The sequence below is a fragment of the Serinus canaria genome, chromosome 25, assembly GCF_022539315.1.
Source record: "Serinus canaria isolate serCan28SL12 chromosome 25, serCan2020, whole genome shotgun sequence".
NCBI classification, from domain to species: domain Eukaryota; kingdom Metazoa; phylum Chordata; class Aves; order Passeriformes; family Fringillidae; genus Serinus; species Serinus canaria.
This window is the reverse complement of record NC_066338.1, coordinates 13,138,784-13,157,857: the sequence shown is the minus strand read 5'-3', so window position 1 is coordinate 13,157,857 and position 19,074 is coordinate 13,138,784. Positions and strand designations below refer to the sequence as shown.

General features: G+C 58.8%; 12 protein-coding genes across 29 annotated transcripts in view; 5 read left to right on the top strand and 7 right to left on the bottom strand.

Moving 5' to 3' along the window:
- Positions 1 to 19,074, top strand: part of LOC127060649 (scale keratin-like) — a 38,187-nt gene that overhangs the window by 13,972 nt on the left and 5,141 nt on the right. Inside the window, exons 2-5 of one of the 6 annotated variants that reach the window (XR_007779816.1) lie at positions 8,464 to 8,498; positions 8,606 to 9,188; positions 10,276 to 10,441; positions 16,989 to 17,206. Coding sequence is in view for 1 of the 6 variants with exons in the window: in XM_050984587.1 (XP_050840544.1) it covers positions 8,464 to 8,498; positions 8,606 to 9,022 (452 nt within the window). In the remaining 5 variants the exon portion in view is untranslated. Of the gene's footprint in view, positions 1 to 1,824; positions 1,931 to 5,154; positions 5,195 to 5,301; positions 5,536 to 8,463; positions 8,499 to 8,605; positions 9,205 to 10,275; positions 10,442 to 16,988; positions 17,207 to 19,074 lie in introns of those variants that run through there. The other 5 variants (XR_007779815.1, XR_007779818.1, XR_007779817.1 and 2 more) reach the window with 5 other exon arrangements.
- On the bottom strand, positions 388 to 14,225 carry LOC103823995 (scale keratin-like). 3 transcript variants are annotated; one of them, XM_050984623.1, is made up of 2 exons: positions 14,205 to 14,225; positions 388 to 987 (listed from the first exon to the last, which is right to left on the bottom strand). In XM_050984623.1, exon 2 carries the CDS (start codon positions 961 to 963, stop codon positions 571 to 573), a length of 393 nt encoding a protein of 130 aa, XP_050840580.1. In that variant the 5' UTR covers positions 964 to 987; positions 14,205 to 14,225; the 3' UTR covers positions 388 to 570. The 3 variants fall into 3 exon arrangements, with proteins under 3 accessions (XP_050840580.1, XP_050840579.1, XP_050840578.1); XM_050984622.1 differs by lacking the exon at positions 14,205 to 14,225 and adding an exon at positions 10,950 to 10,970; XM_050984621.1 differs by lacking the exon at positions 14,205 to 14,225 and adding an exon at positions 7,638 to 7,658.
- Positions 1,006 to 19,074, top strand: part of LOC127059081 (scale keratin-like) — a 23,210-nt gene continuing 5,141 nt past the window's right edge. The window contains exons 1-4 of the mRNA XM_050984243.1: positions 1,006 to 1,135; positions 1,883 to 1,930; positions 5,302 to 5,884; positions 10,276 to 10,441. Coding sequence (XP_050840200.1) covers positions 1,006 to 1,135; positions 1,883 to 1,930; positions 5,302 to 5,717 — 594 coding nt within the window. The 3' untranslated portion in view covers positions 5,718 to 5,884; positions 10,276 to 10,441. The remainder of the gene's footprint in view (positions 1,136 to 1,882; positions 1,931 to 5,301; positions 5,885 to 10,275; positions 10,442 to 19,074) is intronic.
- Positions 1,815 to 19,074, top strand: part of LOC108963505 (scale keratin-like) — a 22,401-nt gene continuing 5,141 nt past the window's right edge. Inside the window, exons 1-3 of one of the 2 annotated variants that reach the window (XR_007779822.1) lie at positions 1,815 to 1,930; positions 2,038 to 2,621; positions 10,276 to 10,441. Coding sequence is in view for 1 of the 2 variants with exons in the window: in XM_050984611.1 (XP_050840568.1) it covers positions 2,062 to 2,454 (393 nt within the window). In the remaining variant the exon portion in view is untranslated. Of the gene's footprint in view, positions 1,931 to 2,037; positions 2,638 to 10,275; positions 10,442 to 19,074 lie in introns of those variants that run through there. The other variant, XM_050984611.1, reaches the window with a different exon arrangement.
- LOC127060660 (scale keratin-like) lies at positions 1,824 to 15,747 on the top strand. Of its 5 annotated transcripts, none has more exons than XM_050984616.1 (2): positions 1,824 to 1,930; positions 15,148 to 15,747. In XM_050984616.1, exon 2 carries the CDS (start codon positions 15,172 to 15,174, stop codon positions 15,562 to 15,564), a length of 393 nt encoding a protein of 130 aa, XP_050840573.1. In that variant the 5' UTR covers positions 1,824 to 1,930; positions 15,148 to 15,171; the 3' UTR covers positions 15,565 to 15,747. The 5 variants fall into 5 exon arrangements, with proteins under 5 accessions (XP_050840573.1, XP_050840571.1, XP_050840574.1 ...); XM_050984614.1 differs by lacking the exon at positions 1,824 to 1,930 and adding an exon at positions 5,172 to 5,194; XM_050984617.1 differs by lacking the exon at positions 1,824 to 1,930 and adding an exon at positions 8,464 to 8,498.
- On the bottom strand, positions 3,645 to 14,238 carry LOC127060663 (scale keratin-like). Of its 3 annotated transcripts, none has more exons than XM_050984628.1 (2): positions 14,205 to 14,238; positions 3,645 to 4,244 (listed from the first exon to the last, which is right to left on the bottom strand). In XM_050984628.1, exon 2 carries the CDS (start codon positions 4,218 to 4,220, stop codon positions 3,828 to 3,830), a length of 393 nt encoding a protein of 130 aa, XP_050840585.1. In that variant the 5' UTR covers positions 4,221 to 4,244; positions 14,205 to 14,238; the 3' UTR covers positions 3,645 to 3,827. The 3 variants fall into 3 exon arrangements, with proteins under 3 accessions (XP_050840585.1, XP_050840584.1, XP_050840583.1); XM_050984627.1 differs by lacking the exon at positions 14,205 to 14,238 and adding an exon at positions 10,950 to 10,983; XM_050984626.1 differs by lacking the exon at positions 14,205 to 14,238 and adding an exon at positions 7,638 to 7,671.
- LOC103823993 (scale keratin-like) overlaps positions 6,931 to 19,074 on the bottom strand; it is a 14,734-nt gene continuing 2,590 nt past the window's right edge. The window contains exons 1-2 of one of the 4 annotated variants that reach the window (XM_050984619.1): positions 14,205 to 14,238; positions 6,931 to 7,530 (exon numbers count right to left, since the gene is read on the bottom strand). In XM_050984619.1, the coding sequence (XP_050840576.1) occupies positions 7,114 to 7,506 (393 nt within the window). In that variant the 5' untranslated portion in view covers positions 7,507 to 7,530; positions 14,205 to 14,238 and the 3' untranslated portion in view covers positions 6,931 to 7,113. Of the gene's footprint in view, positions 7,531 to 7,637; positions 7,672 to 10,949; positions 10,984 to 14,204; positions 14,239 to 19,074 lie in introns of those variants that run through there. The other 3 variants (XM_050984618.1, XM_030232173.2, XM_050984620.1) reach the window with 3 other exon arrangements.
- LOC127060650 (scale keratin-like) overlaps positions 10,244 to 19,074 on the bottom strand; it is a 68,075-nt gene continuing 59,244 nt past the window's right edge. The window contains 4 exon segments of the mRNA XM_050984588.1: positions 10,244 to 10,824; positions 10,827 to 10,842; positions 10,950 to 10,989; positions 12,071 to 12,136. Of these exon segments, the coding sequence (XP_050840545.1) occupies positions 10,426 to 10,824; positions 10,827 to 10,842; positions 10,950 to 10,989; positions 12,071 to 12,136 (521 nt within the window). The 3' untranslated portion in view covers positions 10,244 to 10,425.
- Positions 13,499 to 14,097, bottom strand: LOC127060662 (scale keratin-like). Its single transcript, XM_050984625.1, is given in 2 exon segments — positions 13,499 to 13,908; positions 13,911 to 14,097. Coding segments are annotated over 2 exon segments (390 nt in total). The 5' UTR covers positions 14,074 to 14,097; the 3' UTR covers positions 13,499 to 13,681.
- The window catches only part of LOC108963472 (scale keratin-like), a 16,593-nt gene continuing 12,849 nt past the window's right edge, over positions 15,331 to 19,074 (bottom strand). The window contains exon 3 of the mRNA XM_050984562.1: positions 15,331 to 15,548. The gene's annotated coding sequence lies outside the window, so the exon portion shown is untranslated. The remainder of the gene's footprint in view (positions 15,549 to 19,074) is intronic.
- Positions 16,790 to 17,388, bottom strand: LOC103823994 (scale keratin-like). The gene has a single exon (XM_050984629.1). The coding sequence runs from the start codon at positions 17,363 to 17,365 to the stop codon at positions 16,973 to 16,975; it is 393 nt and encodes a 130-aa protein (XP_050840586.1). The 5' UTR covers positions 17,366 to 17,388; the 3' UTR covers positions 16,790 to 16,972.
- LOC103823992 (scale keratin-like) overlaps positions 18,213 to 19,074 on the top strand; it is a 7,582-nt gene continuing 6,720 nt past the window's right edge. Inside the window, exon 1 of the mRNA XM_050984630.1 lies at positions 18,213 to 18,344. The gene's annotated coding sequence lies outside the window, so the exon portion shown is untranslated. The remainder of the gene's footprint in view (positions 18,345 to 19,074) is intronic.

Sequence of the window (19,074 nt, the reverse complement as noted above, 5' to 3'; positions counted from 1 at the left end):
CCTGCTGTGACCCGGAGTGTGCCAAAGATCCCTGCACCCATAATATGCCCGAGAGAGAGTGCACTGAAAATATAAAATACCCAAGAGTGATGGTAAAATGAGCGGAAGCTGTAAAACCAAAGAAAGGAGCACACCCAATTTCCCTTTCACTGCAAACGTGCCACTGCCTGTCTGACAGACAGAGTGAATCCAGGAAAAAAAAAGGGAAATACCAACGAGTCAAACAAAGGGTAGAACATGAAGTGATACAAACAAAGCAAAGTTTACCTGAGCTCTCAAAGAGGTAAAAATCATATGATAAGCCGTGGCAAAAAACTGAGAGATCAGAATCTGCCCTCAAGCTGAGGAGGGAAGACAATTCCAGAAAAATACACAGAGAGACAGGAATTGGATGCAGGAAAACTTTATTGTCTCAAGAAGGGCAGGAGAGGCAGGGAGAGGGAGGGAGGGAAGGCCCCAGGCAGGCTGGGTGTCAAGGGCTGCAGGAGGCCAGGGCAGCTTGTGCAGAGCTCAGCTTCTCCATGCTGGGCTGAGGCGGCCCCAGGGGCTTTGGGGCTGCTGCTGGTGGCTCTAGCAGGGCCCGCAGGTGTCCCAGAGCTTCTTGCTGTAGCGGGGCAGGGCGCAAGGGCTGCAGGCGGGAGCAGCGTAGGCTCTGCCAAAGGTGCAGAGGCCCCCCGAGGCCTGGGTGGCGCCGGCGCCGTAGAGGCCGCCCAGCCCCAGGGAGCCGCCAAAGGCCGGTGCTCCGGAGGAGCCCACCACGGCCTGCTGGGGGAAGGAGCTGAGGATGGGGCCGGGGAAGGTGACCACCACGGGCGGTGGCTGGATGAAGGCAGAGGAGTCGGGGCACTGGCGGGCGCACAGCTCGTTGCAGCTCTCAGCGATGGGCTGGGGCACAGCCACGCTGGTCCTGGGGGGGCACAGCTCCGTGCTGGTCCTGGGGGGGCACAGGTCGTAGCAGGACATCTTGCAGTGGGATCCGAGGGTGCTCTGCAAGAGAGGGCAACCATGACAGGAGAGCAGCCCAGGGCAGAGCCCGAGACAAAGGGGCTGGTGCTGGAGCAGGGAGCTGTGAGCAGAAGCTCTGGCACACTTACCCTTTATCCTGAGGAGGAGAAGGTGGCCAGGGATGTGCTTGGTCCAGTCTCACCCTGGCATGGCTTTTATAGCAGCCCCGGCATTGCTCAGCTCCAGCCTGGCCAATCTGCGCAGGGGACACTCCCTGCTGCTGCTGCTGCTGACACCAGGGCTGTGCAGCCCCTGCCCCTCCCTGAGTCAGCATCCCCCAGGTGCCAGCCCAGCACATCCCGCTGCCCCAGCTATCTTGTTCTTCCTGCCATGTCATATTTTGATAGCCTGGGTGGCACCCAGGAATGGATTCCAGGAACACCTCTCCGGGGCTGGAGTGTGTAGAGAAAGAGTAGCAGAAGACTTCCCCATGGACTGAATCTGTTCATCACAGAAGACCCCAAGAGAACCAGACCCCATCTGTTTGCCGTCAGTGCCAGGGGGTACTACAAGGCTGGGCTCAATAATGTCTACTGTCAGGCCTGATCTTCGTAGGGCAAAGTGGAATGATGTCCGTATGGCCTGGACTGATTGCAGCCCAACCCCACCCCTTTAAATCATTAAAGGTGTTCCTGGATCCCATTCCTGGGTGCCATTCTATTTATCACGGCTCTGACGTGGCACGAAGGACAAGATGGCTTGAGCAGTGGGATGTGCTGGGCTGGCACTTGGGGGATGCTGACTCAGGGAGGAGCAGGGGCTGCACAGCCCTGGTGTCAGCAGCAGCAGCAGCAGCAGCAGGGAGTGTCCCCTGTGCAGATTGGCCAGGCTGGAGCTGAGCAGTGCGGGGCTCCTATAAAAGCCATGCCAGGGTGAGACTGGACCAAGCACAGCCCTGGCCACCTTCTCCTCCTCAGGAAAAAGGGTAAGTGTGCCAGAGCTTCTGCTCACAGCTCCCTGCTCCAGCACCAGCCCCTGTGGCTCGGGCTCTGCCCTGGTCTGCTCTCCTGCCATGGCTGCCCTCTCTTGCAGAGCACCCTCGGATCCCACTGCAAGATGTCCTGCTACGACCTGTGCCCCCCCAGGACCAGCACGGAGCTGTGCCCCCCCAGGACCAGCGTGGCCGTGCCCCAGCCCATCGCTGAGAGCTGCAACGAGCTGTGCGCCCGCCAGTGCCCCGACTCCTCTGCCTTCATCCAGCCACCGCCCGTGGTGGTCACCTTCCCCGGCCCCATCCTCAGCTCCTTCCCCCAGCAGGCCGTGGTGGGCTCCTCCGGAGCACCGGCCTTTGGCGGCTCCCTGGGGCTGGGCGGCCTCTACGGCGCCGGCGCCACCCAGGCCTCGGGGGGCCTCTGCACCTTTGGCAGAGCCTACGCTGCTCCTGTCTGCAGCCCTTGCGCCCTGCCCCGCTACAGCAAGAAGCTCTGGGACACCTGCGGGCCCTGCTAGAGCCACCAGCAACAGCCCCAAAGCCCCTGGGGCCGCCTCAGCCCAGCATGGAGAAGCTGAGCTCTGCACAAGCTGCCCTGGCCTCCTGCAGCCCGTGACACCCGGCCTGCCTGGGGACTGCCCACCCTCCCTCTCCCTGCCTCTCCTGCCCTTCTTGGTTCAATAAAGTTTTCCTGCATCCAATTCCTGTTTCTTTTTCTCTTTTTCCCAAGTCATGAAGACTCCTTTTAATGGGGGTGTTTCAAGTGTGGCAGGGGATTCGGTGATGCTGGGTTGGCCACAGGGAATGGAAAATCTAAGAGGAATGGGAAGGTTATACAGAAAATGCAGTAGGTCATCGGAGCTTGCAGTGTAGATCAAAATGAAATCAAAGTGCGAGTGCAAGGATACAGAGAACTTTAGGAACTGGAGGTGTTGGGTGAGAAAGAACTTGGAGGTGGAGAAATAGATACAGCAGAAGAAACAGAGAGAGGAGGAGAAGAAGGACAAGGACAAGGTCTAGGACAAGGACAAGGACAAGGACAAGGACAAGGAGCTTCAAGCACTGTTTCTGAAGAAAGACACATCCCCCGGCTTGCCGGCCATGAGACCACATGCTCTCACACACGTGCAGTTGTGTTGGCAAAGAGTGGAATTGGCAATGGAGATGGGAGCCATTCTGAGGCAAAGGCTACCAGAGCCCCAGCCCCTCTGTGCCACCATGGCTTTGCTAAAGGACCTGGGACAGAAATCAGAGAGAGCCTTCCCCCTCAATTTTCCCTTTACATAAAATTTCCTTTTCATCGACTCCTTCTGGTTCCCCTGCTATGTCTTAGTCCATCTTCTTTATATTTCTCCCACTCCCTGTTTCTCGTCTCCTCCTTCCTCTTCTCTTCACCTTACTCCTTCTTCCCCTTCTTTTTCTCGTCCTTCTTATCCTTCTTGTGCTTCTCACGCTTCTCATCCTTCTCCTTCTTCTCCTAAACCAAACCCTTCCAAATATTCTCTATCTGTTAATTCAGTGTCCATTTTGTTTTCATTTTCTTGAAAATATTACTGTCCTATGTCCCTCATCTCCTTTCCTTTCCCCTTCCCCATCCATCTTCCATTGCCCCTGGCAATCCCAGCAAAATCATTTCCCCTCGCATTCTTGGGCGTCTCCCATGCCCACAGATCTCCTGGTTTTGGCAAAAGAGGCAAAGAGACAGGAATTGGATGCAGGAAATCTTTATTGAACCAAGAAGGGCAGGAGAGGCAGGGAGAGGGAGGGAGGGCAGGCCCCAGGCAGGCCGGGTGTCACGGGCTGCAGGAGGCCAGGGCAGCTTGTGCAGAGCTCAGCTTCTCCATGCTGGGCTGAGGCGGCCCCAGGGCCTTTGGGGCTGTTGCTGGTGGCTCTAGCAGGGCCCGCAGGTGTCCCAGAGCTTCTTGCTGCAGCGGGGCAGGGCGCAAGGGCTGCAGGCGGGAGCAGCGTAGGCTCTGCCAAAGGTGCAGAGGCCCCCCGAGGCCTGGGTGGCGCCGGCGCCGTAGAGGCCGCCCAGCCCCAGGGAGCCGCCAAAGGCCGGAGCTCCGGAGGAGCCCACCACGGCCTGCTGGGGGAAGGAGCTGAGGATGGGGCCGGGGAAGGTGACCACCACGGGCGGTGGCTGGATGAAGGCAGAGGAGTCGGGGCACTGGCGGGCGCACAGCTCGTTGCAGCTCTCAGCGATGGGCTGGGGCACGGCCACGCTGGTCCTGGGGGGGCACAGCTCCGTGCTGGTCCTGGGGGGGCACAGGTCGTAGCAGGACATCTTGGAGTGGGATCCGAGGGTGCTCTGCAAGAGAGGGCAGCCATGGCAGGAGAGCAGACCAGGGCAGCGCCCGAGCCACAGGGGCCAGGGCAGGAGCAGAGAGCTGTGAGCAGAAGCTCTGGCACACTTACCCTTGTTCCAGAGGAGGAGAAGGTGGCCAGGGCAGTGCTTGGTCCAGTCTGGCCCTGGCAGGGCTTTTATAGGAGCCCCGGCATTGCTCAGCTCCACTCTGGCCAATCTGCATAGGGGACACTCCCTGCTGCTGCTGCTGCTGCTGCTGCTGCTGCTGACACCAGGGCTGTGCAGCCCCTGCCCCTCCCTGAGTCAGCATCCCCCAGGTGCCAGCCCAGCACATCCCGCTGCCCAAGTGATCTTGTCCTTCCTGCCATGTTAGATCCTTGATAGCCTGCAAGGGCAGCAAAGAATGGGGTACAGGAACACCTGTAATGTTCCAAAGGGGTGGAGTTGGGGTTGTGTCAGACTAGGCTTGTTGCAGATCTCTTTGCCTTATGAAGATCAGGCCTGAAAAGAGAAATTTTTCAACCCAGCCTTGTGGTACCCTCTGGGCAGTGATGGCAAATAGATGGGGTCTGGTTCTATTGGGGTCTTTTGTGAGGCAGAGATTCATTCCATGGGGATGTCTTCTACCACTCTGGCCCCACACAGTCCAGTCCCTGACAGGTGTTCCTGGAATCCATTCCTGGGTACCACCCAGGTTATCAAAATATGACATGGCAGGAAGGACAAGATGGCTTGGGCAGCGGGATGTGCTGGGCTGGCACCTGGGGGATGCTGACTCAGGGAGGGGCAGGGGCTGCACAGCCCTGGTGTCAGCAGCAGCAGCAGCAGGGAGTGTCCCCTGCGCAGATTGGCCAGGCTGGAGCTGAGCAATGCCGGGGATCCTATAAAAGCCCTGCCAGGGCCAGAGTGGACCAAGCACTGCCCTGGCCACCTTCTCCTCCTCAGGAACAAGGGTAAGTGTGCCAGAGCTTCTGCTCACAGCTCCCTGCTCCAGCACCAGCCCCTTTGTCTCGGGCTCTGTCCTGGTCTGCTCTACTGCCATTGCTGCCCTCTCTTGCAGAGCACCCTCAGATCCCACTCCAAGATGTCCTGCTACGACCTGTGCCCCCCCAGAACCAGCACGGAGCTGTGCCCCCCAGGACCAGCGTGGCTGTGCCCCAGCCCATCGCTGAGAGCTGCAACGAGCTGTGCGCCCGCCAGTGCCCCGACTCCTCTGCCTTCATCCAGCCACCGCCCGTGGTGGTCACCTTCCCCGGCCCCATCCTCAGCTCCTTCCCCCAGCAGGCCGTGGTGGGCTCCTCCGGAGCACCGGCCTTTGGCGGCTCCCTGGGGCTGGGCGGCCTCTACGGCGCCGGCGCCACCCAGGCCTCGGGGGGCCTCTGCACCTTTGGCAGAGCCTACGCTGCTCCCGCCTGCAGCCCTTGCGCCCTGCCCCGCTACAGCAAGAAGCTCTGGGACACCTGCGGGCCCTGCTAGAGCCACCAGCAACAGCCCCAAAGGCCCTGGGGCCGCCTCAGCCCAGCATGGAGAAGCTGAGCTCTGCACAAGCTGCCCTGGCCTCCTGCAGCCCGTGACACCCGGCCTGCCTGGGGACTGCCCACCCTCCCTTTCCCTGTCTCTCCTGCCTTTCTTGGGACAATAAAGTTTTCCTGCATCCAATTCCTGTCTCTTTGCCTCTTTTCTGGAGTCATGGATATCCCTGGGAATTGGGGAGTTCCAAGAGTGGGAAGGGAATTGGTGATTCTGGGAAGTCCACAGGGAGTGGAAAATCTAAGAGGAATGGGGAGGATATACAGAAAATGTAGTGGGTCATCGGAAGTTGAAGTTGAGATCAAAATGAAATCAAAGTGGAAGTGGAGGGATAAAAAAGAAAACTTTAGGAACTGGAGTTGTTGGGAGACAAAGAACTAGGAGGAGGAGAATTATGGACAGGACAAGAAACAGAGGGAGGAGGAGAAGAAGGAGAAGAAGGAGAAGGACAAGGAGCTCCAAGCACTCTGCCTGAAGTCAGACACATCCCCCTGCTTGCCAGCCATGAGACCAGGATCTATTACACACGTGCAGTTATGTTGGCAAAGAGTGGAGTTGGTAATGGAGATGGGAGCCATTCTGGGGCAAAGGCTACCAGAGCTCCAGCCCCTCAGGGCCACCATGGCTTTGCTAAAGGACCTGGGACAGAAATCAGGGAGACACTTCCCCCTCACTCTTCCCTTGACATCAAAGTTCCTTGTCATCAACTCCTTCTGCTTGCCCTGCTATGTCTTAGTCTACCTTCTTTATATTTCTCCCACTCCCTGTTTCCCATCTGATTTCCTCTTCTCCTTCTTCTACTTCCTTTGTCTTGTTCTTTACATTCTCTTTCCATTCCTATTCTCCATTCCCTCTTCCACTTTCTCTTTTCATCTTACTCCTCCTTCCTCTTCTCCTTCTTGTCCTTCTCATCCTTTTCCTTCTTCTTCTAACCCAACCCCTCCCCAATATTCTCTATCTTTTAATTCAGTGTCCATTTTGTTTTCATTTTCTTGTCCACATCACTGTTGTCTGTCCATCATCTCCTTTCCATTCCCCTTCCTCTTCCTCCTTCCATTTCCCATGGCAATCCCAGCAACACCATTTCCCCTCACAGTCTTGGGACTCCCCCATGCCCCCAGACTTCCTGGTTTTGGCAAAAGAGGCAAAGAGACATGAATTGGATGCAGGAAATCTTTATTGAACCAAGAAGGGCAGGAGAGGCAGGGAGAGGGAGGGAGGGCAGGCCCCAGGCAGGCCGGGTGTCACGGGCTGCAGGAGGCCAGGGCAGCTTGTGCAGAGCTCAGCTTCTCCACGCTGGGCTGAGGCGGCCCCAGGGGCTTTGGGGCTGTTGCTGGTGGCTCTAGCAGGGCCCGCAGGTGTCCCAGAGCTTCTTGCTGTAGCGGGGCAGGGCGCAAGGGCTGCAGGCGGGAGCAGCGTAGGCTCTGCCAAAGGTGCAGAGGCCACCCGAGGCCTGGGTGGCGCCGGCGCCGTAGAGGCCGCCCAGCCCCAGGGAGCCGCCAAAGGCCGGTGCTCCGGAGGAGCCCACCACGGCCTGCTGGGGGAAGGAGCTGAGGATGGGGCCGGGGAAGGTGACCACCACGGGCGGTGGCTGGATGAAGGCAGAGGAGTCGGGGCACTGGCGGGCGCACAGCTCGTTGCAGCTCTCAGCGATGGGCTGGGGCACAGCCACGCTGGTCCTGGGGGGGCACAGCTCCGTGCTGGTCCTGGGGGGGCACAGGTCGTAGCAGGACATCTTGCAGTGGGATCCGAGGGTGCTCTGCAAGAGAGGGCAGCCATGGCAGGAGAGCAGACCAGGGCAGAACCCGAGCAAAAGGGGCCAGGGCAGGAGCAGGGAGCCATGAGCAGAAGCTCTGGCACACTTACCCTTGTTCCTGAGGAGGAGAAGGTGGCCAGGGCAGTGCTTGGTCCAGTCTCACCATGGAAGGGCTTTTATAGCAGCCCCAGCATTGCTCAGCTCCACTCTGGCCAATCTGCACAGGGGACACTCCCTGCTGCTGCTGCTGCTGCTGCTGCTGCTGCTGACACCAGGGCTGTGCAGCCCCTGCCCCTCCCTGAGTCAGCATCCCCCAGGTGCCAGCCCAGCACATCCCGCTGCCCAAGCCATCTTGTCCTTCCTGCCATGTCATATTTTGATAGCCTGGGTGGCACCCAGGAATGGATTCCAGGAACACATGTCAGGGACTGGAGCATGTGGGACAAGATTGTCAGAAGACTTCTCCATGGAATGAATCTGCGCATCACAGAAGACCCAAGAGAAGCAAACCCCATCTCTTTGCTGTCAGTGCCCCGCGGGTCCCACAATGCTGTGTTGAAAAATTTCTCTTGTCAGGCCTGATCTTCGTAGGGCAAAGAGGAGAGATCTACATCTGGCGAGGTCTGATTCCACCCCAACCCCACCTCTTTGGACCATTAAATAAAGGTTTTCCTGGATCCATTGCTGGATTCCATTCTGTTTATCAAGGATCTGACATGGCAGGAAGGACAAGATCACTTGGGCAGCGGGATGTGCTGGGCTGGCATCTGGGGGATGCTGACTCAGGGAGGGGCAGGGGCTGCACAGCCCTGGTGTCAGCAGCAGCAGCAGCAGCAGCAGCAGCAGGGAGTGTCCCCTGCGCAGATTGGCCAGAGTGGAGCTGAGCAATGCCAGGGCTGCTATAAAAGCCCTGCCAGGGCCAGAGTGGACCAAGCACTGCCCTGGCCACCTTCTCCTCCTCAGGATCAAGGGTAAGTGTGCCAGAGCTTCTGCTCACAGCTCCCTGCTCCAGCACCAGCCCCTTTGTCTCGGGCTCTGCCCTGGGCTGCTCTCCTGCCATGGTTGCCCTCTCTTGCAGAGCACCCTCGGATCCCACTCCAAGATGTCTTGCTACGACCTGTGCCCCCCCAGGACCAGCACGGAGCTGTGCCCCCCCAGGACCAGCGTGGCTGTGCCCCAGCCCATCGCTGAGAGCTGCAACGAGCTGTGCGCCCGCCAGTGCCCCGACTCCTCTGCCTTCATCCAGCCACCGCCCGTGGTGGTCACCTTCCCCGGCCCCATCCTCAGCTCCTTCCCCCAGCAGGCCGTGGTGGGCTCCTCCGGAGCACCGGCCTTTGGCGGCTCCCTGGGGCTGGGCGGCCTCTACGGCGCCGGCGCCACCCAGGCCTCGGGGGGCCTCTGCACCTTTGGCAGAGCCTACGCTGCTCCCGCCTGCAGCCCTTGCGCCCTGCCCCGCTACAGCAAGAAGCTCTGGGACACCTGCGGGCCCTGCTAGAGCCACCAGCAACAGCCCCAAAGCCCTGGGGCCGCCTCAGCCCAGCATGGAGAAGCTGAGCTCTGCACAAGCTGCCCTGGCCTCCTGCAGCCCGTGACACCCGGCCTGCCTGGGGCCTGCCCTCCCTCCCTCTCCCTGCCTCTCCTGCATTTCTTGGTTCAATAAAGTTTTCCTGCATCCAACTCCTGTTTCTTTGTCTCTTTTTCCCAAGTCATGAAGACCTCTTGGAATGGGGGTGTTTCAAGTGTGGGAGTGGAATCGGTCATCCTGAGAAGGCCGCAGGGAATGGAAAATCTAAGAGGAATGGGAAGGTTTTACAGAAAAAGTAGTGGGTCATCGGAAGTTGAGATCAAAATGGAATCAAAGTGGAAGTGGAGAGATAAAAAAGAGAACTTTGGGAACTGGAGATGTTGGGTGAGAAAGAACTAGGAGGAGGAGAATGAGGGACAGAACAAGAAACAGAAGGAGGAGGAGAAGAAGGAGAAGGAGGAGAAGGACAAGGGCAAGGAGCTTCAAGCACTCTGCCTGAAGTCAGACACATCCCCTGGCTTGCCGGCCATGAGACCAGGATCTATTACACATGTGCAGTTGTTTTGGCAAAGAGTAGAGTCGGTAATGGAGATGGGAGCCATTCTGGGGCACCGGCTACCAGAGCTCCAGCCCCTCAGTGCCACCATGGCTTTGCTAAAGGACCTGGGACAGAAATCAGGGAGACACTTCCCCCTCACTCTTCCCTTGACATCAAAGTTCCTTGTCATCAACTCCTTCTGCTTCCCCTGTTTTGTCTTAGTCTATCTTCTTTATATTTCTCCCACTCCCTGTTTCCCATCTTGCCTTTCCTATTCTCCTTCTTCTACTTCCTTTTGTCTTTCTTCTTCACATTCTCTTTCCACTTCCTATTCTACATTCCCTCCTTCCACTTGTCCTTCTCTTCATCTTACTCCTCCTTCCTCTTCTCCTTCTTGTCCTTCTCATCCGTCACTTTCTTCTCCTAACCCAAACCCTTCCCAATATTCTCTATCTTTTAATTCAGTGTCCATTTTGTTTTCATTTTCTTGACCACATTACTGTCCTCTTTCCCTCATCTCATTTCCATTCCCCTTCCACATCCATCTTCCATTGCCCTGGCAATCCCAGCAAAATCATTTCCCCTCGCATTCTTGGGCGTCTCGCATGCCCACAGATCTCCTGGTTTTGGCAAAAGAGGCAAAGAGACAGGAATTGGATGCAGGAAAGCTTATTGAACCAAGAAGGGCAGGAGAGGCAGGGAGAGGGAGGGAGGGCAGGCCCCAGGCAGGCCAGGTGTCACGGGCTGCAGGAGGCCAGGGCAGCTTGTGCAGAGCTCAGCTTCGCCACGCTGGGCTGAGGCGGCCCCAGGGGCTTTGGGGCTGTTGCTGGTGGCTCTAGCAGGGCCCGCAGGTGTCCCAGAGCTTCTTGCTGTAGCGGGGCAGGGCGCAAGGGCTGCAGGCGGGAGCAGCGTAGGATCTGCCAAAGGTGCAGAGGCCCCCCGAGGCCTGGGTGGCGCCGGCGCCGTAGAGGCCGCCCAGCCCCAGGGAGCCGCCAAAGGCCGGTGCTCCGGAGGAGCCCACCACGGCCTGCTGGGGGAAGGAGCTGAGGATGGGGCCGGGGAAGGTGACCACCACGGGCGGTGGCTGGATGAAGGCAGAGGAGTCGGGGCACTGGCGGGCGCACAGCTCGTTGCAGCTCTCAGCGATGGGCTGGGGCACGGCCACGCTGGTCCTGGGGGGGCACAGCTCCGTGCTGGTCCTGGGGGGGCACAGGTCGTAGCAGGACATCTTGGTGTGGGATCTGAGGGTGCTCTGCAAGAGAGGGCAGCCATGGCAGGAGAGCAGACCAGGGCAGAGCCAGAGCCACAGGAGCTGGTGCTAGAGCAGAGAGCCTTGGGCCGAAGCTCTGGCACACTTACCCTTGTTCCTGAGGAGGAGAAGGTGGCCAGGGCAGTGCTTGGTCCAGTCTGGCTCAGGCAGGGCTTTTATAGCAACCCTGGCATTGCTCAGCTCCACTCTGGCCAATCTGCACAGGGGACACTCCCTGCTGCTCCAGCTGCTGCTGCTGCTGCTGCTGCTGCTGCTGACACCAGGGCTGTGCAGCCCCTGCCCCTCCCTGAGTCAGCATCCCCCAGGTGCCAGCCCAGCACATCCCGCTGCCCAAGCGATCTTGTCCTTCCTGCCATGTCAGATCCTTGATAAATAGAGTGGCACGCAGGAATGGGATCCAGGAACACCTTTAATGGTTTAAAGGGGTGGAGTTGGGCTGCAATCAGTCCGGGCCATATGGACATCATTGCTCTTTGCCCTACAAAGATCAGGCCTGACAGGAGAAATTTTTGAGCCCAGCCTTGTAGTACCCCCTGGGCACTGACGGCAAACAGATGGGATCTGCTTCTCTTGGAGTCTTCTGTGATGAACATATTCAGTCCATAGTGAAGTCTTCTGCCACTCTTTCTCTACACACTCCAGCCCCTAACAGTTGTTCCTGGAATCCATTCCTGGGTGCCACCCAGGCTATCAAAATATGACATGGCAGGAAGGACAAGATCACTTGGGCAGCGGGATGTGCTGGGCTGGCACCTGGGGGATGCTGACTCAGGGAGGGGCAGGGGCTGCACAGCCCTGGTGTCAGCAGCAGCAGCAGCAGCAGCAGCAGCAGCAGGGAGTGTCCCCTGCGCAGATTGGCCAGGCTGGAGCTGAGCAATGCGGGGCTCCTATAAAAGCCCTGCCAGGGTGAGACTGGACCAAGCACTGCCCTGGCCACCTTCTCCTTCTCAGGATCAAGGGTAAGTGTGCCAGAGCTGCTGCTCACAGCTCCCTGCTCCAGCACCAGCCCCTGTGGCTCGGGCTCTGCCCTGGTCTGCTCTCCTGCCATGCTGCCCTCACTTGCAGAGCACCCTCGGATCCCACTGCAAGATGTCCTGCTACGACCTGTGCCCCCCCAGAACCAGCACGGAGCTGTGTCCCCCAGGACCAGCGTGGCTGTGCCCCAGCCCATCGCTGAGAGCTGCAACGAGCTGTGTGCCCGCCAGTGCCCCGACTCCTCTGCCTTCATCCAGCCACCGCCCGTGGTGGTCACCTTCCCCGGCCCCATCCTCAGCTCCTTCCCCAGCAGGCCGTGGTGGGCTCCTCCGGAGCTCCGGCCTTTGGCGGCTCCCTGGGGCTGGGCGGCCTCTACGGCGCCGGCGCCACCCAGGCCTCGGGGGGCCTCTGCACCTTTGGCAGAGCCTACGCTGCTCCCGCCTGCAGCCCTTGCGCCCTGCCCCGCTACAGCAAGAAGCTCTGGGACACCTGCGGGCCCTGCTAGAGCCACCAGCAACAGCCCCAAAGCCCCTGGGGCCGCCTCAGCCCAGCATGGAGAAGCTGAGCTCTGCACAAGCTGCCCTGGCCTCCTGCAGCCCGTGACACCCGGCCTGCCTGGGGCCTGCCCACCCTCCCTCTCCCTGCCTCTCCTGCCCTTCTTGGTTCAATAAAGTTTTCCTGCATCAAAATTCTCTCTATTTTCCTTCTTTTCTTGAGTTATAAATACCCCTGGGAATGGGAGAATTCCAAAAGTGGGAAGGGAATTGCTGTTGGGGGATTGTTGGGGCTGTGGTAAATGGATAAGGAAGAGGATGGAAAAAGTTAAAAGGAAGAGGACAGAGGATGGTGACGTGGAGGAGAATATTAATACAAAGGGGAAAGGGAATCTGTAGATAAAGTATTGTGGAGTGGGTTTGGCGTAGAGGGAACATGAAAAGGAGAAGGAGACGGAGAACAGGAAACGAAAAAGAGAAAATGGGTGATAAAGAAATACAAGAAAAAGCAAGAGTGATATTGTGAGCAAGAGCAAGAGCAAGAGCAAGATCAAGAGAAAGATAAAGAGCATGAGAGAAAGAGAAAGAGAATGAGAAAGAGAATGAGAAAGAGAAAGAGAAACGGAAATATAGAGAGAAGCATTTGATGACAGGGAAATCTAACGTATTGGGCATTGTGATGGGCTAGTTCCTCTCTGATTTTTGTCCCTGGCCCTTTAGTCAAAGGTGAGTTTGATATAGAGGTACTGGAGCTTTTACAGCCTTTGCCCGGTATTGTCCCAGCTGTGGGGACAATCCTACTCATCGCCAGCACGGCAGCAGGTCTGTAAATGACCCTGGTATTGCGGATTTGAAGCAGGGGATTTTTCTGTTTTAAGGCAGATTACTCAGAGCTCCTTGTCCTTGCTCTGGTCTTTGTCCTTGTCCTTGAACTTCCTTTTATCCTTCTGTGAAACATTCCCACTTCTCCCCTTCATGTCCATCCACATCCAATTTGATGGCATTTTCTTCTCACTTCAAACTCCAGTGTAACATTCCCAATTCTATTTTACTGTTACTGTCCCCTTCCATTTTCAGTTTTCCTGTGAACACCATTTCCCCACCCACTCCCAGAATTCCCCACTCCCAAGGTTCTTAATTTCTTGTGAAAAGAGGTAAAGAGACAGGAATTGGATGCAGGAAAGCTTTATTGAACCAAGAAGGGCAGGAGAGGCAGGGAGAGGGAGGGAGGGCAGGCCCCAGGCAGGCCGGGTGTCACGGGCTGCAGGAGGCCAGGGCAGCTTGTGCAGAGCTCAGCTTCTCCATGCTGGGCTGAGGCGGCCCCAGGGGCTTTGGGGCTGTTGCTGGTGGCTCTAGCAGGGCCCGCAGGTGTCCCAGAGCTTCTTGCTGTAGCGGGGCAGGGCGCAAGGGCTGCAGGCGGGAGCAGCGTAGGCTCTGCCAAAGGTGCAGAGGCCCCCCGAGGCCTGGGTGGCGCCGGCGCCGTAGAGGCCGCCCAGCCCCAGGGAGCCGCCAAAGGCCGGTGCTCCGGAGGAGCCCACCACGGCCTGCTGGGGGAAGGAGCTGAGGATGGGGCCGGGAAGGTGACCACCACGGGCGGTGGCTGGATGAAGGCAGAGGAGTCGGGGCACTGGCGGGCGCACAGCTCGTTGCAGCTCTCAGCGATGGGCTGGGGCACAGCCACGCTGGTCCTGGGGGGACACAGCTCCGTGCTGGTCCTGGGGGGGCACAGGTCGTAGCAGGACATCGTGCAGTGGGATCTGAGGGTGCTCTGCAAGAGAGGGCAGCCATGGCAGGAGAGCAGACCAGGGCTGAGCCCAAGCCACAGGGGCCGGGGCCGGACCAGGGAGCCATGATCAGAAGCTCTGGCACACTTACCCTTGTTCCTGAGGAGGAGAAGGTGGCCAGGGCAGTGCTTGGTCCAGTCTTGCCTTGGCAGGGCTTTTATAGCAGCCCCGGCATTGCTCAGCTCCACCCAGGCCAATCTGCTCAGGGGACACTCCCTGCTGCTGCTGCTGCTGCTGACACCAGGGCTGTGCAGCCCCTGCCCCTCCCTGAGTCAGCATCCCCCAGGTGCCAGCCCAGCACATCCCACTGCTCAAGCCATCTTGTCCTTCCTGCCATGTCATATTTTGATAGCCTGGGTGGCAACCAAGAGAAGATTCCAGGAACACCTGTTAGGGGCTGGAGTGTGTGGAGCAAGAGTGGCAGAAGACTTCACATGGACTGAATCTGTGCATCACAGAAGATCCCAAGAGAAGCAGACCCCATCTGTTTGCCGTCAGTGCCCAGGGGGTACCACAAGGCTGGGTCAAAAATTCTCTCTGTCAGGCCTGATCTTCGTAGGGCAAAGAGGAGAGATCTACATCTGGCGAGGTCTGATTCCACCCCAACCCCACCTCTTTGGACCATAAAAGGTGTTCCTGGATCCCATTCCTGGGTGCCATATCATTTAAGAAGGATCTGATGTGGCAGGAAGGACAAGATCACTTGGGCAGCGGGATGTGCTGGGCTGGCACCTGGGGGATGCTGACTCAGGGAGGGGCAGGGGCTGCACAGCCCTGGTGTCAGCAGCAGCAGCAGCAGCAGGGAGTGTCCCCTGTGCAGATTGGCCAGAGTGGAGCTGAGCAATGCCGGGGCTGCTATAAAAGCCCTGTCTGAGCTAGAGCGGACCAAGCACTGCCCTGGCCACCTTCTCCTCCTCAGGAACAAGGGTAAGTGTGCCAGAGCTTCTGCTCACAGCTCCCTGCTCCAGCACCAGCCCCTGTGGCTCGGGCTCTGCCCTGGTCTGCTCTCCTGCCATGGCTGCCCTCTCTTGCAGAGCACCCTCGGATCCCACTGCAAGATGTCCTGCTACGACCTGTGCCCCCCCAGGACCAGCACGGAGCTGTGCCCCCCCAGGACCAGCGTGGCTGTGCCCCAGCCCATCGCTGAGAGCTGCAACGAGCTGTGCGCCCGCCAGTGCCCCGACTCCTCTGCCTTCATCCAGCCACCGCCCGTGGTGGTCACCTTCCCCGGCCCCATCCTCAGCTCCTTCCCCCAGCAGGCCGTGGTGGGCTCCTCCGGAGCACCGGCCTTTGGCGGCTCCCTGGGGCTGGGCGGCCTCTACGGCGCCGGCGCCACCCAGGCCTCGGGGGGCCTCTGCACCTTTGGCAGAGCCTACGCTGCTCCCGCCTGCAGCCCTTGCGCCCTGCCCCGCTACAGCAAGAAGCTCTGGGACACCTGCGGGCCCTGCTAGAGCCACCAGCAGCAGCCCCAAAGCCCCTGGGGCCGCCTCAGCCCAGCGTGGAGAAGCTGAGCTCTGCACTAGCTGCCCTGGCCTCCTGCAGCCCGTGACACCCGGCCTGCCTGGGGCCTGCCCACCCTCCCTCTCCCTGCCTCTCCTGCATTTCTTGGTTCAATAAAGATTTCCTGCATCCAATTCCTGTCTCTTTGCCTCTTTTGCCAAAACCAGGAAGTCTGTGGGCATGGGGGAGTCACAAGATAGAGAGGGGAAATGATTTTGCTGGGATTGCCAGGGGCAATGGAAGATGGATGGAGAAGTGGAAAGGAAAGGAGATGAGGGACAGAGGACTGTCATGTGGTCAAGAAAATGAAAACAAAATGGACACTGACTTAACAGATAGAGAATATTGGGAAGGGTTTGGTTTAGGAGAAGAAAGTGACGGATGAGAAGAACAAGAAGGAGAAGAGGAAGGAGGAGTAAGATGAAGAGAAGGACAAGTGGAAGAGGGAATGGAGAATAGGAAGTGGAAAGAGAATGTGAAGAAGAAAGACAAAGGAAGTAGAAGAAGGAGAATAGGAAAGGCAAGATGGAAACAGGGAGTGGGAGAAATATAAAGACGATAGACTAAGACAAAGCAGGGAAGCAGAAGGAGTTGATGACAAGGAACTTTGATGTCAAGGGAAGAGTGAGGGGGAAGTGTCTCCCTGATTTCTGTCCCAGGTCCTTTAGCAAAGCCATGGTGGCACTGAGGGGCTGGAGCTCTGGTAGCCGGTGCCCCAGAATGGCTCCCATCTCCATTACCGACTCTACTCTTTGCCAAAACAACTGCACATGTGTAATAGATCCTGGTCTCATGGCCGGCAAGCCAGGGGATGTGTCTGACTTCAGGCAGAGTGCTTGAAGCTCCTTGCCCTTGTCCTTCTCCTCCTTCTCCTTCTTCTCCTCCTGCCTCTGTTTCTGGTCCTGTCCCTAATTCTCCTCCTCCTAGTTCTTTTTCTCCTAACACCTCCAGTTCCTAAAGTTCTCTTTTTTATCCCTCCACTTTCACTTTGATTTCATTTTGATCTCAACTTCAACTTCTGATGACCTACTGCATTTTCTGCATACCATTCCCATTCCTCTTAGATTTTCCATTCCCTGTGGACTTCCCAGCATCACCAATTCTCTTCCCACTCTTGGAACTCCCCCATTCCCAGGGATATCAATGACTCCAGAAAAGGAGGCAAAGAGACAAGAATTGGATGCAGGAAAACTTTATTGTCCCAAGAAGGGCAGGAGAGGCAGGGAGAGGGAGGGAGGGCAGGCCCCAGGCAGGCCGGGTGTCACGGGCTGCAGGAGGCCAGGGCAGCTTGTGCAGAGCTCAGCTTCTCCATGCTGGGCTGAGGCGGCCCCAGGGGCTTTGGGGCTGTTGCTGGTGGCTCTAGCAGGGCCCGCAGGTGTCCCAGAGCTTCTTGCTGTAGCGGGGCAGGGCGCAAGGGCTGCAGGCGGGAGCAGCGTAGGCTCTGCCAAAGGTGCAGAGGCCCCCCGAGGCCTGGGTGGCGCCGGCGCCGTAGAGGCCGCCCAGCCCCAGGGAGCCGCCAAAGGCCGGTGCTCCGGAGGAGCCCACCACGGCCTGCTGGGGGAAGGAGCTGAGGATGGGGCCGGGGAAGGTGACCACCACGGGCGGTGGCTGGATGAAGGCAGAGGAGTCGGGGCACTGGCGGGCGCACAGCTCGTTGCAGCTCTCAGCGATGGGCTGGGGCACAGCCACGCTGGTCCTGGGGGGACACAGCTCCGTGCTGGTTCTGGGGGGGCACAGGTCGTAGCAGGACATCTTGGAGTGGGTTCCGAGGGTGCTCTGCAAGAGAGGGCAGCTATGGCAGGAGAGCAGACCAGGGCAGAACCCGAGCAAAAGGGGCCAGGGCAGGAGCAGGGAGCTGTGAGCAGAAGCTCTGGCACACTTACCCTTGTTCCAGAGGAGGAGAAGGTGGCCAGGGCAGTGCTTGGTCCAGTCTGGCTCAGGCATGGCTTTTATAGGAGCCCCGGCATTGCTCAGCTCCAGCCTGGCCAATCTGCACAGGGGACACTCCCTGCTGCTGCTGCTGCTGCTGCTGCTGCTGACACCAGGGCTGTGCAGCCCCTGCCCCTCCCTGAGTCAGCATCCCCCAGGTGCCAGCCCAGCACATCTCACTGCCCAAGTGATTTTCTCCTTCCTGCCATGTCATATTTTGATAGCCTGGGTGGTACCCAGGAATTGATTCCAGGAACACCTGTCAGGGACTGGACTGTGTGGGGCAAGAATGGTAGAAGACATCACCTGGAATGAATCTGTGCATCACAGAAGAGCCCAATAGAACCAGACCCCATCTATTTGCCATCACTGCCCAGAGGGTACCACAAGGCTGGGTTGAAAAATTTCTCCTGTCAGGCATGATGTTCATAAGGCAAAGAGATCAGCATCAGTCCTAGTCTGACACAACACCAACTCCACCCCTTTGGACCATTAAAGGTGTTCCTGGATCCCATTCCTTGCTGCCCTTGCAGGCTATCAAGGATCTAACATGGCAGGAAGGACAAGATCACTTGGGCAGCGGGATGTGCTGGGCTGGCACTTGGGGGATGCTGACTCAGGGAGGGGCAGGGGCTGCACAGCCCTGGTGTCAGCAGCAGCAGCAGCAGCAGCAGCAGGGAGTGTCCCCTGTGCAGATTGGCCAGAGTGGAGCTGAGCAATGCCAGGGCTGCTATAAAAGCCCTGCCTGAGCCAGACTGGACCAAGCACTGCCCTGGCCACCTTCTCCTCCTCAGGAACAAGGGTAAGTGTGCCAGAGCTTCTGCTCACAGCTCCCTGCTCCAGCCCCGGCCCCTGTGGCTCGAGCGCTGCCCTGGACTGCTCTCCTGTCATTGCTGCCCTCTCTTGCAGAGCACCCTCGGATCCCACTGCAAGATGTCCTGCTACGACCTGTGCCCCCCCAGGACCAGCACGGAGCTGTGCCCCCCCAGGACCAGCGTGGCTGTGCCCCAGCCCATCGCTGAGAGCTGCAACGAGCTGTGCGCCCGCCAGTGCCCCGACTCCTCTGCCTTCATCCAGCCACCGCCCGTGGTGGTCACCTTCCCCGGCCCCATCCTCAGCTCCTTCCCCCAGCAGGCCGTGGTGGGCTCCTCCGGAGCACCGGCCTTTGGCGGCTACCTGGGGCTGGGCGGCCTCTACGCGCCGGCGCCACCCAGGCCTCGGGGGGCCTCTGCACCTTTGGCAGAGCCTACGCTGCTCCCACCTGCAGCCCTTGCGCCCTGCCCCGCTACAGCAAGAAGCTCTGGGACACCTGCGGGCCCTGCTAGAGCCACCAGCAACAGCCCCAAAGCCCCTGGGGCCGCCTCAGCCCAGCATGGAGAAGCTGAGCTCTGCACAAGCTGCCCTGGCCTCCTGCAGCCCGTGACACCCGGCCTGCCTGGGGCCTGCCCTCCCTCCCTTTCCCTGCCTCTCCTGCATTTCTTGGGACAATAAAGTTTTCCTGCATCCAATTCCTGTCTTTTGCCTCTTTTGCC